This window comes from Fusarium subglutinans (genome assembly GCF_013396075.1).
Source record: "Fusarium subglutinans strain NRRL 66333 chromosome Unknown NRRL66333_c0000025, whole genome shotgun sequence".
Lineage (NCBI taxonomy): Eukaryota > Fungi > Ascomycota > Sordariomycetes > Hypocreales > Nectriaceae > Fusarium > Fusarium subglutinans.
Genome location: NW_023502088.1, coordinates 74,364 through 86,769, shown reverse-complemented (window position 1 = coordinate 86,769; position 12,406 = coordinate 74,364). Strand labels below are relative to the sequence as shown.

At 49.8% G+C, this 12,406-nt stretch overlaps 4 protein-coding genes across 4 annotated transcripts; 2 read left to right on the top strand and 2 right to left on the bottom strand.

The window, feature by feature from the left end:
- Positions 1–376: 376 nt before the first annotated feature.
- Positions 377–3,701, bottom strand: FSUBG_2791 (nuclear pore complex subunit nup85; the record flags this gene model as incomplete). Its single annotated transcript, XM_036680602.1, has 2 exons — positions 377–1,270; positions 1,317–3,701. 2 exons carry the CDS (start codon positions 3,699–3,701, stop codon positions 377–379), a joined length of 3,279 nt encoding a protein of 1,092 aa, XP_036541647.1.
- A 1,286-nt stretch (positions 3,702–4,987) lies between these two features.
- Positions 4,988–6,431, top strand: FSUBG_2790 (alcohol dehydrogenase (FDH1); the record flags this gene model as incomplete). The annotated part of the gene is made up of 5 exons (XM_036680601.1): positions 4,988–5,005; positions 5,104–5,233; positions 5,318–5,453; positions 5,510–6,147; positions 6,199–6,431. The coding sequence occupies 5 exons, from the start codon at positions 4,988–4,990 to the stop codon at positions 6,429–6,431; spliced, it is 1,155 nt and encodes a 384-aa protein (XP_036541646.1).
- A 1,074-nt stretch (positions 6,432–7,505) lies between these two features.
- Positions 7,506–8,748, top strand: FSUBG_2789 (endonuclease III; the record flags this gene model as incomplete). The annotated part of the gene is made up of 2 exons (XM_036680599.1): positions 7,506–8,215; positions 8,253–8,748. The coding sequence occupies 2 exons, from the start codon at positions 7,506–7,508 to the stop codon at positions 8,746–8,748; spliced, it is 1,206 nt and encodes a 401-aa protein (XP_036541645.1).
- Positions 8,749–9,583: 835 nt separating this feature from the next.
- FSUBG_2788 (AN1-type zinc finger) lies at positions 9,584–9,858 on the bottom strand (the record flags this gene model as incomplete). The annotated part of the gene is made up of 2 exons (XM_036680598.1): positions 9,584–9,658; positions 9,715–9,858. 2 exons carry the CDS (start codon positions 9,856–9,858, stop codon positions 9,584–9,586), a joined length of 219 nt encoding a protein of 72 aa, XP_036541644.1.
- Positions 9,859–12,406: the final 2,548 nt, after the last annotated feature.

Below are 12,406 nucleotides of genomic sequence, written 5' to 3'. Positions count from 1 at the left end.
TACAGATGTTATTCCCTAAATTTGTGGTGGGGGCGAGGTCGGGGCGGAATTTTTTGGTCAATTGTAAATTGACAGGAGCCGATTGGCGTTAACGACTGATATCCGGGGATGTGGGGGCCTCCGCCATCCGAACACCGGCGGAGATGGGTCCTGTCCATAGGTATATGTATAGGTAACCTCGGAATAGAACGGGTAACTATGTGTTCAAAAAGTAGGGGTTATAAATCATTATTTGGATATAATTCCTATTCTGAGAACATAGGGGCATATATTACATTTCGCTCATGTCTTGTATTACCAAAGGTGCCTTCCATTCGCCAGTCCGGACTCACATATCAAAACATCAAAAAGTCATTCTTGTTCAAATACATGCCTTCTAGTAGGCGACGACACCATCTGCGTCTTCTAGCCACAGTGTCGCCAGGTCCTTTGCCAATCCCAATCGAAGTTTTCGAAGAACGTCCACACCCTTGCTTGTTGCAAGCCATCCCTTCCTCCAGTCCCATCCTCTATCAACCTTTGTTCCCGCCGAGATCGACTTGTGCAGATGATTCACCAACACGGAGCTTCCGGTCATCATGAAGCTTCCTCCTAGAGAGGCTGTTGATTTGGCCATTAGATCTTGTGGTGTAGAGCCCTTCAGTCCCTGGGCAGATGCCAATACAAGATTGAAGAAGTCGTCGCACGCCGAATAGACTCGATCGCCGACTGTCTGTAAATCCTCGATGGCTTTGAGGAGAACATCGATCTGAGGAAGTGTGACGATGGCTGGGGATTGATTAATAAAGACAGTAGCCTCTCCCAGCAGGACCAGGAGGAAGTCCTCGCTAACCACTGCATCCCGCGTTTCGTCGTAAAGTCCACCACGTATGTTGTCGTCGGAACTGGAAATAACAGCAACCAATGCAGATGCCGCTTGCTTTTTCAATTTGAAGGCCTTTGTAGGCGATATATTCTCCAAGTCCTCAGCATCGCGAATCTCGTAAAACTTGCGTAGTGTAGCGTAACCGCTAAGCATTCGGCCAAGCAGCTGAGCAGCTTCAAGATCCTGCTTGGCCCGTTTCTCAAGGGTCTCGGTTCGCTTTCGTAATAGATCCTTCAGATCCTGGTCTAAATCCTTCTCTGAGGGGTAGACTGTGGACTGGACAAGCGAGTAGGACATTAGTAGATTCAGCACCTCCCGGACCTTGTCTGGGCGATGGGAAAGTGCATAGTACCAGAGGGCTTCGCCATAGCGATGAGACTCCTTGGAAAGGATCTCTGCGAACGTCTGTTTCGGGTCAGTTTAGTTCAGCATTGTACTCAAATTTACTAACCTCTGCTGTTTCCTCGGCGTAGTTAATCATGCCGAGGTCATTCAGTATTGTCCAAATTTTGTCCACGGTCCGTCCTGAGTTCTCATTCAACGTAGCAAGGAGATCTCGAAGGAGTTCGCCCACTGTCTCCTCTGATCTCTCGGGCGAATCCATTCGGCCCAACACCTGTATGGCCATTTCCCACCCATCACGCTCTGGTGACAGTTGCTCTATACCTGCCAGCTCCCTAGCGTACAGGACAAGAGTTGTGTCTTTGATCCCATCCAGTTCGTCAGGTCCTGGTTGAGTCACGCCTAGTAGCGCAAGATCGTCCATATCGAGACTATCAGTAGGAAACAGGCTGGGTCCGGTAGGAGCGGGGAGCCATTCGCCTAGAGATGCGACTTCTGCCACAGTACATGCCAGTGGCAATGACCATATCCTCAGGAATCCCAGCACGGCGTTAACGTTTCCTTCAAAAGCGGAGGCTACGGCAACTTCGACGGGGTTTAAAACATTAGGGTTAAGATCTGACTGCACAACCATGTGAAAAGCAGTTGTCAGTCGATCGAAGTAGTCTTCGGAGCCAGCGAAGCGAGATGATCCCCGCAGTAACTGCGATTGCGAAAGTCTCAGGGCCTTATGACGTTGATTCCCATCATCCCACCACCCAAAAAGGCCTATCGTTGCTTCACACCAGTCCTGGGCGACTTCCAGGATGGCCTCATGGTTACCAAGAGCGATACCATACACGGTTTGTAAGTGCTCGTAGATATCCCATGGTATTTGGCTTGAGGCCTTCCGAGCCATTGTGGATAGTGATTGTTGTTGGAGGTCAAACTCGTCGTCCATCAAATCCTGGATATCCTGTTCCCTTCCTTCGGCGAACAGGGTCATCCGATTCAGAGACCCGCGAGCCTGAATTCGGAAAAGAGTCCAGTTGCTATTCCAGATGTCCCACTCTGATCTTGTACCTGGGCACTGGTCCAGGACTTCACTAGTGGCAGCGGCAAAGCGCCTGACATTCTCAAGAGCTTTGCCCGTGTACGCATAGTCACTTCTAGGTCCTCGGCGAACATTCTGCCAACCAGCTTCTTTCAGTAGATGGGATGCGCTGCCAACATCTCCTCGCAGCAAGGAGCATCGGACAGTCTGCCAGAATAGAGGATGGCATGCAGGGCTTGGCATGTGACGGCTGACATCACGCACCTGATCAGGGTACAGGTTATGATTGTTATGCATCCAGTCGAACAGGATTTCGGGCAGCGGTGGTGTCTTCTCCTCGTCGGTATTAGTGCCGAAGCGAGTGTGGTGCATTCTAAGTATTAGCTGTGCGACATAGGCGGCCTTCTCAAATGGTTCACTGTTGAGACCAGGACCAATGGTTGCAAAATCTTCTCCTTCTGGTTGTGGCAGTCCATTCATAGTCTTCTTCCATAGTTCAATCAGGCGGAATGTAATGTTAGACAAAGAATTGTCCATCTTCTCGACGTCATCCTCAGGTCCAACTCCCTCTTCGTATAGCCTACATACAAGCTCTTCAGTTTCGAGGATCATGTCGGCGGGTTCGATAATTTGTGCGTGTTCGTGCTGACTGTAAAGATTTTTGGCGATCGATGCAAAATGGAAACCCTCATGGCGCCCCGACATGCCAAGATGGGCTGAAGTTTGTCTGAAAATACTTTCCGCTTCTTGGCGCACTCGTTTTGTCGCGGCAGGTGTGTTGAGCATCATCAGGTCGGATTCATCGCCAATCATAGGCTGGCCATAGGGTCGGTCGTCGTGTCTCATGTTCAAGAACATATCGGGTTCTTCGGATTCTTCGCGCTCGAAAACATGGTCGTCTTCCCCATAGCTTTCTCTCTCATCGTCTTCACCAGCCATGTCTTGGTCGATGTAGCGTTCGATCTCGGCGTCCACTTCGTCATCCTCGAGGCGTTCGTCTGGAGCAGTAGACATGCGAAAAAGATTACCTCGTGGGGGTGGGAGCTCAACCTCTCCTTCGGCATCGTGATCTTCCTCTAGATCCTCATCTTCCTCGTCCGCCGCGCTGAACTGGCGGCTCAATCCTGAAGGCTGTCGTCCTCTAATGGATCGACCAAGCGGGTTGCTTGGGGCACCTGTGCGACCAAAAAGATTTCTTCCAGAGGATGAGTTGTTGGACACGCCAAAGCTCAGAGGCTTTGTATCAGTCATTCCACGCATGAAAGAGCTTCCCATGTATGAATCAGACGGGGCACCCGCGGGTGTAAAGGAAGCGGCTGAAGATGGAGGTGGCCCAGCTGGAGTCGTTGAAGGGTTTTCGGCAAGAAACGAAAACCCTGTGCCGCGGCCGCTCTTGTCTGGCGTCGATGGCGCTGGGCTTGGTGGAGGACTAGAGTCCGGAACAATGAAGCGAGATGACATTATGCTAAACAGAACTCCTCTGCCTTCGAATCTGACTAGGCCTTATCGGCGCGTGAATTAAGCTGGGCTCTTCGCTCCCTCACGTTGCCTTGCGCTGTTTTCGCATGCGATGATCGTATTTAGTGATGAAATGGATATGAATTGTTAAAGCGGTGTTGAGTTGCAAGCTCCTGTTTGCTTGAGCTGAACGCGCTTGGGATATTTTTTGGAGCTATCGCGCTGGGTAACACTAGCCGCTGTTTATCCGACGCGACCCCTGCACATGACATCGGATGGGCTTTCTCTAATAACTCAGCCAAGCCAATAGTTATCATCCCAGCAAAATGTGAACGCAGGTCAGTCATGTTTGTTTCACTGAAGGTTGACTTTCCTGCTCCTTTGTCGCATGTCTGTATGACTTGTAAGACTTCACATAAGTCGAATTCTGTGCCCGCAAAGGCTGCAGTACTTGAGCTCTTGCAAATCAAGAGGAAATCATTAAGCCTAAATTTTATCAAGACAAAATACGGATACTCGATCACATTTCGAACTGTGGTTTTTCTTGGTATATAATGAGTAATGAGCGATAACAAAAGCGGAATGTAAAGAGAGAGCTTCACTGAAGGTGGGGCCAACTTGTCTGATTGAAGTTTTAGAAGGGTCTGAATTGCTTCTTTCTAAATTCTGAAATGTAGTAATCTCTTCTTATCTTCATCTTCCCGAGTGTTCGGAACCAAGACCGCTTTAACCTTTTGCCAAAGATCACGTCAAGTGGGCACGGCGTCAAACGGAAGGTCTTCCGACCCCGTGAAGCCACAAAGAGCTCTCGTCCTGACTCACAGGTGCGGCTTCTCTTCCTAACCGTCGGCCAGATCGGTCTCATCTGCCGAAAGAGTATTCCGGCTTAGGGGCAGTCTGGCTATCTCTGGCAATGCCATCTCAGCACTTCACACCAATGGCGCAGTGCCTTGGCATGCTTTGTCAATGTCCCCGCACAATGCTCTCACGTAAGGAGAGTGAAATCGGGCGTCATACGCCCAATGAGCATTGATCTCATGCCCGAAGCCGCGATTCTTTTCCTATCTCAGTGAATGTGGATTGGAGCTCCAATTGCGGGGTACGTTGTTGCCGCACCGGAGTTGCTCGGTGATCGGGATCTGAGTGTGCGGACGGTTTTCCTACTGTTTCTACGTACATAAACAGATTCCCCTTGAAGGTTCATCTACCCCTCAAATTGTTTGTCTGTCTTGTTATTCACTTCTTTCCTTCTCCATCGACAGTCAATTTCATCCTCGTAACACATAAATATGTCTACCGTGGGCAAGGTATGTGTCTTTCACAAGCTTTACTACCCCTCATCATGCCCAGTGCCCCGCCCTGGACGAGAAACATCATGAAGACGCGTTGCTGATGCTATCACTAGACCATCACCTGTAAGGCCGCCGTCGCCTGGGAGGCCGGTAAGCCTCTGTCCATTGAGGACATTGAGGTTGCTCCTCCCAAGGCCAATGAGGTCCGTATCCAGGTCTACTACACTGGTGTTTGCCACACAGGTATGCTCTACTCACGTCATCGAGCTCTCGTAGCTCTTGAGCCGTGCAAATCAGCTCAATATTAGTGTGTTAACTTGATTTTAGATGCCTACACTCTCTCCGGTAAGGACCCTGAGGGTGCTTTCCCCATTGTCCTCGGACACGAGGGTGCTGGTATCGTTGAGTCCGTTGGTGAGGGCGTCACCAACGTCAAGCCTGGTGACCACGTTGTTGCCCTTTAGTATGCATTTTCCATACCTTGATCAATCTCGCAAAAGCTAACCTATTCTCAAACAGCACCCCCGAATGCAAGGAGTGCAAGTTCTGCAAGTCCGGAAAGACCAACCTCTGCGGCAAGATCCGAGCCACTCAGGGCAAGGGTTTGATGCCCGATGGTACCTCTCGATTCAAGTGCAAGGGCAAGGATCTGCTTCACTTCATGGGCACCTCCACTTTCTCTCAGTACACCGTCGTCGCCGACATCTCCGTAGTCGCCATCGAGCACGATGCTCCTATGGACCGAACCTGTCTGCTTGGCTGCGGTATCACTACTGGCTATGGTGCTGCTACCATTACAGCCAACGTTCAGGAGGGTGACAACGTGGCCGTCTTCGGTGCCGGATGTGTCGGTCTTTCAGTCGTCCAGGGTGCCGCTGCCCGTAAGGCGGGCAAGATCATTGTTGTTGATGTCAACCCCTCCAAGAAGGCTTGGGGTGACAAGTTCGGTGCTACTCACTTCGTGAACCCCACCGAGCTCGGTGACCAATCCATCCAAGACAAACTCATTGAGATGACTGATGGTGGTTGTGACTACACCTTCGACTGCACTGGCAACGTTGGTGTCATGCGTGCTGCCCTCGAGGCTTGTCACAAGGGTTGGGGTGAGAGCATTGTCATTGGTGTTGCTGCCGCTGGTCAAGAAATCTCTACTCGACGTAAGTTGACTCCTAATAGCATTGGAATTCCAAGATACTGACTTTCGATAGCATTCCAACTTGTTACTGGCCGAGTGTGGCGAGGATGTGCATTCGGTGGTGTCAAGGGCCGCTCTCAGCTGAACGACCTTGTCGCCGACTACAAGAAGGGTGATCTCAAGGTCGACGAGTTCATCACCCACCGTAAGACTCTCGGCGAGATCAACAACGCCTTCGAGACGATGAAGCAGGGTGACTGTATCCGTGCCGTCGTCGATATGCAAAAGCTTGAGCCCAAGATTTAATGACCCAAAATGTAGTATAGATGAATGATATCAAAAATTTTATGTTAAATGGCAAACTGTTTCTCTCTGCACCGGGAGCCGCTGTTATTAAGTGCCAACTTTGAGGACCTTGATAGATACCTTGAACAAATGCCCTGTGCGACTGATACAGTGTTGTGTATTATGCGTACCTGTCACTCCACTACTATTCGCGACGTAGGAGGAACAATTCTTATGGCCTGGCTGTCAGGAGCCTTGCAACCTTCCATCATGGCAAAAATCAACAACGAATGTCAAAAACCTGCTAAGTTGATACCGCGTTGGGGTACAACATAGGAAGTTATCCTTAATCCTTCATAGTACTTTCATAAATTATAGTCAAAGCCCTGTAGGCGTGTGCCAGGGCCTCGTACTTGTGAGGTTATCTAGGTACCTAGACAGGAATATTCAAGCATTATACTATTGAAGGTAACCTATATTTAAGAGGCAAGAAAGTTTAGGACGTTTATCCTAACGGATGAAAAGACTTAGGTAAGTTTAGGGGATTTCAGTAGATCTTTAGACCAGATTTTGGCACCATGTTTTATTCGAAAGCTTTATTACCCCAGAGGTCTAGGTACTCGCACAAATTGGAACCTTGATGGCCGCAATAATTGGCTTGCTAAAGTGGCCAGACATCCATCTCACGAAGCTTCAAGCTATCATGCCTACATGTTATTTGGCAGCTACCTACCTAGGAATCTGCTTTTGGAAATTTAAATTTCCCATATGTTCTATAGCACAATATATTTCCGAGGCCCAGAGCTGCGAGTACCATATGAGCCTCCATAAGATCTAAGCAAGGAAAGATATTTCCTTCAGATATTATTTGCGTCCCTGGCGTGTTTTGAAGAAGCATCGCCCTAGACTAGCAGACTAGGCAGGTAAGTATCCAGAATATGGGGTATCTCCACTAACACTGGAGGGAGGTGGGGACAACTTTTTGCAATTCGTTAGATTTCATTTGCCAATCTATGAAAAGGGGACCATAATAAGTCGCGACTTACGGAGTAGAACAATCTAACATTACCAAACGAATCAGACGAAACAAACAAAATGCGCTCATCACGAATATCAAGAGATGCTTCGAAACTATTCGATCATAAGGCTGAGCCTATGTCACCTCCGCGACGATTGACAAGGTCTGCGCTAGCCAAATTCGCCTTTACCTCAACAGAAGAGTCCAAACCCATGGTCGCCGATATCGAAGACAGTGCAGGTCCTGCTCGCAAACGAAGGCGTGCCGTAGTGACCAAGACCGAAATTTCAAAATCCGCCCAAGTTGTAAAGCCTGAAGTGGTCGACGAAGCCCTCGATGATATCCCATCACCTCCAACAAAAGCGCGGCGGGTTCGTAAGCCCGCTCGCAAAGCCTTCGATGTAATAACTGGCGAAACGAAGATGGAACCCCCCTCGGATTGGGAGGCTGTTTATGATACCGTGAGGAAGATGCGGGCACCAGGTGGGCGAGCTTACGGTGCAGCTGTTGACACCATGGGATGCGAACGCCTAGCGGATCGAAACGCATCACCAAAAGACCAGAGATTTCATACATTGGTGGCGCTCATGCTGTCGAGTCAGACAAAGGACACGGTGAACGCCGTGGTTATGAAGAAGATGCAAACTGAACTGCCACCGTTTGAACCTGGGGCGCCCCCGGGACTAAACCTAAATAACATACTGGCAATCGACCCCAAGCTTCTGAACGAGTTCATCTGGGCGGTCGGCTTTCACAACAACAAGACAAAGTTTGTGTCACCCGATCGGTATGAACTGATCGAGATTGGACTGACTGGTGTTCAGGTATATCAAGCAAACAGCTGAGATACTCCGCGATACATGGGATGGCGACATCCCCAACACCATCGAGGGCCTCGTATCGCTACCGGGCGTCGGACCCAAGATGGCCTATCTCTGCATGTCCGTAGCATGGGGTAAACATCTGGGCATTGGTGTTGATGTGCACGTACATCGTATCACGAACCTTTGGGGTTGGCACAAAACGAAGAACCCAGAGGAGACACGAACAACACTTCAGTCATGGCTCCCACAAGATCGATGGCATGAGATCAATCATCTTCTGGTGGGGTTGGGACAGTCGGTATGTCTTCCTGTCGGTCGCAAGTGCGGTGAATGTGATCTTGGCCTCGAAGGACTATGCAAAGCTGCCGATCGAGCAAAGGTGTTTGCCGGACGCCAGCTCAAAGCCGAAAAAATTGAATCGGAGGCTCAGAGCGATACAATGGTCAAAATGGAGGTTACACAGAACACTGTAATCAAAGAAGAGGGTGGTGTATGATGGGTTCCCAGGTTCTCATGACAGACGATTAACCCCATCAGCGGCCCCGCCCCCGGAACCAACCACCCCATAATAATCCCCAGGATCGAGTTGCCTAGAGTCGCTGGCAGAAGTCGATTTGACCACGTGTATGAGCGACTTTGAAGGTTGGCGTTGAGAACTGACAGGAAAGACTGCGCTTCAGACGCATTAATACCCATTGGTACCCTATTCTACAAAGAAAAAGTTATTGGTCTCTTGCTGGCGCACTTCTGTGGTCCACCTAGCTAGATGGCACTATCGTATGCGCGGTCTTGATAGATGCTCACGAGATCAGTTATGGGCCCGATACGATATCGGAGATAAGCCGGTAAAACAAGACAGGGTCCTGGTGGTTCCCTAAAGTCGCATTCGAGGCCAGGCTCGAACAACACGTAATCAAGCCAAGACAACGGATCTTCACTCCATTCTGAGTCAAGTGGTCAAGCAATGTCACCGCCTCTAGAGCAGCAGTCGACTGAAACCGTCGGTTGATCGGCGAATTCCAGGGATTACCAAATCTCAATGGACACATTTCGCTTTGTGATTGTGATGAAGAAATTGAATCAATTCAGAGCCCGCTAAAGGAGGGGACAATGTCCCTTATCATATCCTGTACGCCAACGCACCCTCAACTATCCGAATAGAAATATACAACGGCGAATAGCGCTATGCATCTAATGCAGATGCTGTCTCGGAATCCAATCTCATTACGTCGTGGCCGTCAGAATGCGCATTGCGGACTCTAGGAGTGACGCCAGTCTCCAGTCCGAACCATGATAGATATGTAAGGTGATGATGACTCTCGTTGGTCGATTTACACACCCCGGATAACCTGGGTTCGTTCCGACTCGAGTTGTGCAGCGTTACGCTCGTGAGACTGCTTCTTGCACTGCATGTGGGTTAGCGGGTCTGTAACCATGGGCTTGTATGAGATGCCGGACTTACGTCCTCGAGACCTGTACACTTGTGGTCTTCTAGTAGGCGGTGCTTGCCGCAGAAATGACCTTGGCAAAAGGTGCAGTCGCCGACGATCCGTTGAGCGGGCTCACGGCACGAAGCAGCCGTGCAACGGATTCGCTTGGGAGGCATGGCGTTGTTTCTTTGGTTTCTTTTGTAGAAGAAAAGGTAGGCTTTTGAGAGATGGACTGAACAGGTTCTTCAGTCGGTGAGAGTTTATGTTGGGAGCGGTAAGGAGTTGAGTCAAGTAAGGACGTCTTTATAGGAATCGGATGCAGTGACGGCGTTTCGAGAAATCCGTGGAAAGCAAGAACCAAATCAAAGATTCATTCACACAACGACAGTGATAGAAGATGAAGCGATCAAAACAAAAGAAAGACTGGCGGTGGAAAATGAATATGGTCAAGGCTTTATAAAGAGCGGCGAGGCGAGGCGAGGCAAGGCAAGGCGGCTGATGAATGAATCATGCCTTGGTGGAGCCAGCGGCTGGTCAGTTCGCCTCCAGCTCATCGCTCTCACCACATTCAGGCCGCGGCCATGGGCAGGGGGGAGGTGTGTAAGTTTGGTTGTTTACCTTACTAGCTTACCTTGTTGAGTCCCATCGTTAAAGAAGCTGTTGTCACACAGTACGGAGTATGAAATGCATAGTCAAGTTTGTTCATCCATGCTCAGACAGATACATAGACATAGTTACAGGGACCAAAGCTTGCTTATTATGTACAGCAGCAACGAACAACAACGTTGACCAGCCCATCGTTTGTTTACACATGCACTGCATACCTACCTATGCACAAGTACGATCCCTCACTTTTCAGACGACATATAATACTTGTACAAACTCACACACGCATGCATGCATGTGCACCATCAAAGTTTGCTCTGCGATTTCCAATTCGATAGGCAATCAATTGGAAGCAAAATAACAAAGACACCACTGCAGAAGCTCGTGGAAACGCACCCCCCTCCATGTCTCTCCCGTTTTTGGCTTACTGATTATGGGCCACTTTTACCCGCAGAGGCGCTGGGTTTTGGGGGAATGGAATGACCAAGCCGGACCCGTCTCTCTTAAATCAACAGCGAGAAAAAGGGTTCTTGTTCGTTCAACGCGAGGCTCCGAAAGCGGGCGGTGGAGGCAATAGGATTGGGCGGGGCTGGCCGTGACTGTGTTGAACTGAACTGGACCATCCGGAGCGCGAGAGATGTGACGTCGATCAGGTAGGTTAATAAACTTGGCCTGTCTCGTCTTTTCAACCCGAGGCACATGAAAACACAATTGAGGCCGACGATGACGGCAGATGGGGAAGTAAGTAGCTCTCAACTCAGGGCTCTTTCAGTCTTGTTGCAGCCGTGTCGTCCGTTGTGTTGCTTTTGTTACACTGATGAGATATCTATTCCAAACAGAGTGCCAACGGCTTCATCTGCAGTGTGCATCCTCGTTCCTCAATTACTCTCATCCAAACGCTTATCGCCGCGCCTGGCGCTCTAGATGCTCGTCACAGCTACTGGGTCGGTCCCCTTGCTTTTCGAGCCTGGGCTTCGTATCCACGAGGTCTAGGCCTACCACGGCCTACGTAACGTGCTACAGTCCTACCGCCTGTGTGCTTCACTGTCTGTGTTTCCGACAAATTCCTGGGGTTCCATGCCGTGGGACCAAAGGGACTGGGATAAGGGTCGGTACCTTGCCAATGCCCGCTACCCTGCATCTTGGAAGTCTTTTCATCTCCAATCGGTTAACAGAAGGGATTTAAAAACATGGTCTTAATGCATGGGGATCGACCCCCCAACAAGCATGGAGGTTCGCGCTGGCAGTTGGTAACCTAGCGCCCTAGCCACTGCATCATTGGCACAATTTAGAGCCGGGGTCCGACGAGTCAGGTTTAGTTCAAGTGTGTCTTGGGCCATGAATCGAATGGCTCAGCTGTTCTGTAATGCCTATCAACAAATCGTTCCAAGCGCTTAGAGGAAGAGGCGGTGGGAGTGTGTTGTCAGTGAATCACTGGATTAGATACACCATTGAGAACAGCGCCTTATCCCAGCAACTCCAACCTCGAGACATTGGGAGATGAGATGAGCGTTTGTACGTAGTAAACCTCACTAATCAATAAGATTTCACTTCATGCTGAATTGCTGATCTCGTGGGTGGGGCACAGACAGTTCTTTCAAGCCTGAAGTTCTTATAAGGAATGACGCCAGACGGATGAATGTATACGTCAACACTACAAAGCCCATCGGCGAGCTCAAATCCGAAGCTACAATACGCCGTCGTATCGAATTTTGCAAACGACAATCCTGTCGAGTGCCAGTCATGCCATACATATTGTGTGACTCGTGGCCTGTTTCCTGACAATCCCAAACTCTGCCTCCAACGGTCGATCAAAATCTTACAGTGACTTATCTTTCAATTTCCACTTGCCGGTAGATTGTTAGCTGCATGATATTCTCCCCATTCCGCGACACGTTCGAGCCGTCCGGCGTCCTCCGCGTCCCATGTCTCCGGTAACCTGCTCCGTGCATCTCCGGAGACGCCGGACCCGAGACTCCGGCTGGAATAGTTCCCGCATATGCAACGGCAAAGACGTAGAATGAGCCTCAGCTGGAGTAACTTGGAACCTTTTTGCAATACTGTATGAACTTTATGAAGCTTTCCGGTGTCTCGAAGCTGTTGATAAAGCTCGCCCCT